The sequence below is a fragment of the Macadamia integrifolia genome, chromosome 2 (assembly GCF_013358625.1).
Source record: "Macadamia integrifolia cultivar HAES 741 chromosome 2, SCU_Mint_v3, whole genome shotgun sequence".
NCBI lineage: Eukaryota > Viridiplantae > Streptophyta > Magnoliopsida > Proteales > Proteaceae > Macadamia > Macadamia integrifolia.
Genome location: NC_056558.1, coordinates 31,919,152 through 31,921,381, shown reverse-complemented (window position 1 = coordinate 31,921,381; position 2,230 = coordinate 31,919,152). Strand labels below are relative to the sequence as shown.

General features: G+C 40.2%; 1 protein-coding gene across 1 annotated transcript in view; it reads left to right on the top strand.

Annotated features, from left to right (window-relative positions):
* Positions 1–1,522, top strand: part of LOC122072118 (zinc finger protein JAGGED-like) — a 2,493-nt gene extending 971 nt beyond the window's left edge. Inside the window, exons 4-5 of the mRNA XM_042636673.1 lie at positions 131–215; positions 546–1,522. Of these exons, the coding sequence (XP_042492607.1) occupies positions 131–215; positions 546–1,029 (569 nt within the window). The 3' untranslated portion in view covers positions 1,030–1,522. The remainder of the gene's footprint in view (positions 1–130; positions 216–545) is intronic.
* Positions 1,523–2,230: the final 708 nt, after the last annotated feature.

Here is a 2,230-nt window from a genome sequence, read left to right as displayed (position 1 = left end):
CTCTCTCTCTCTAACCCATAACTCAAAAAAAAAAAAAAAAAAAAACCTTTTTCTCTTTTCTAAGAAAAAGTTGTTGCTGAAATTCTTGGTGGGTTTTGATTTGATTTGATATGATTTTTTTTGGTTTCAGAGAGGGAGACAGAGACATTGAATCGAGCTCGTCAGCTGGTGTTCAGTAACGAAACCCTAGCCGCCCAGGGGGTCCCCCATTTAGGGTATGTAACAACCAAACAACATTCACGTCTGCTAATTACCCCTTTATTTTCACTGGATTTAGGTCGGTAGTTTCAAATTTCAATGCTCTTTGAAAAACTTTTTGAGATAAACAAGGAAGGCCAGTTAACAGATTTGGTAAAAAAAAGGAGGTATCTCCTTCTTGATTTCACCAAATCTACAGTGACTGAAGCCCAAGTATAGAAATTAATAGCTTAAGTTAACAAAACCTTTGTTGTAAATTGTAACATTCTTTCAAGGATGGATCAGCTTCAATGTTTTCAGTTTCTTTCCTTGTTGTTCTTTCTTTCTTGCATTGAGGAAACCAACAGGTTCAGAGATCTTCAAATGTGTAGTGGGCAACAAATCCCATCTATGCCCTTCAGACCAGTTTACCAAACAAGAATATTTCCTGGTTCATCATCATCATCATCAATCTTACCACCACAACCACCACCACCACCACCACCACCATCTCCACCTCATCATCCTCAGCCATATCTCTACAGTTCTTCTCGTTTTGTTTCCTTTCCCTCGCAGCAGTACCGACCACCACCACCACCTCCTTCTCATCCCTTGAACGACTATGTCGTCGGCCATGTCTTGCCCAGCAACAACAACAACAGAAACCCAAATCAAAATTACACTTGCATTGGAGCTCCGTTGGGACATGGGATGGATTTGTCGGCATCAGCATCGGGGGGAGGAGCAGATGATGAGTCACTGAGTTGGGGTCGTAGTGGCTACGGGGGGAGAGGGACACAGCAGCAGCGCTTGGATCCTTGGATCAATCGGTATCAGGATGATGAGTTTTAAGATCTTTTGAGTAGTGAGAGTAGAAGTTCCAGAGACAATGCCGTGACATGCCGTTCTCAAACGGATAAACCAAAACAACTCTGACAAAAGAGAGAGAGAGAGAGAGAGAGAGAGAGAGAGAGAGAGGGGGGGGGGGGGTAAGGGGTTCTCTTCTCATCTCTCAACATCTTATGCAAAAAAGAGGAACCATTTGTTTTTTTTCTAAGATTTTTTGTCGGTTATCCATCTGAAAACGAAATTACAGGTTAAGGGCAGCTTTTGAGCTCATACAAAGAGTCAGCTACTTTGGCTTTCAGCTGATGGTTTGTCTTTAAGTTTGTGTGAAGGGTAGTTTTGGAGGGAAACTGGTACTGCTTATTGCACTGTGAAAAGGAAACTAAGATGTGGCATGTGTGGATTTTTCAAAGGGACAAAGGACTTAGATTTCGACTGAAAGTTCTTCATCCCTTTTCCTTTCATTTGGAGATTTTAGAGATTGTTTTGCATGGCAAAAGGCAAGGCTCATATTACCTTCTTCTTCTTCTTCTTCTTCTTCTTTTTTTTTTTTTAATTTTTTAATACTTTCATTCCTGTCTTCTCTCAAAGCCTCTGATTATAATGGGAAGATGCTCTCTCTCTCCCTCTCTCTCTCTCTCTCTCTCTCTCTCTCTCTCTCTCTCTCTCTCTCTCTCTCTCTCTCTCTCTCTCTCTATAAATGAGAAATTGTCTACAGGGTAATGTTTCGGTAGGGTTCCTTAGCTTTTCGAGCTCCTTGCTAAGGTAAAATATCAAATATATAGCATATGATGAAAGTGAGGAAGGAAAACAGTTTTGACTAAATCATACTATGAAACTTCAGAGCAAAAACTTAAGTTAGAATCATGACTGTTATAAGGGGCCCCTTGTTATATTGAGTATCACATTATCTCACCTACCTTTTCTCTGCCTTTGAATGATCAAATTACCACGCTTTTTGCAGAGGCAATATAAGGACATTTTAAAGTGATTATTTCCCTTCTAACAATGGAAATGAACTGATTTTTTTTCCCGCTAAAAGGATCATTATATTAAAAAGAGAATGAAAAGGAGAAAAAAAAAGGATGTACAAGCAAGTTTTCCAATAAAGCCAGTTACTGAATAGATAGAGAAGGGGGAAAACTCAAAATCATTTCCCCACTTTCAGCATGGCCATCAGCAGGGGAGGCGATCCACTACTTCACCA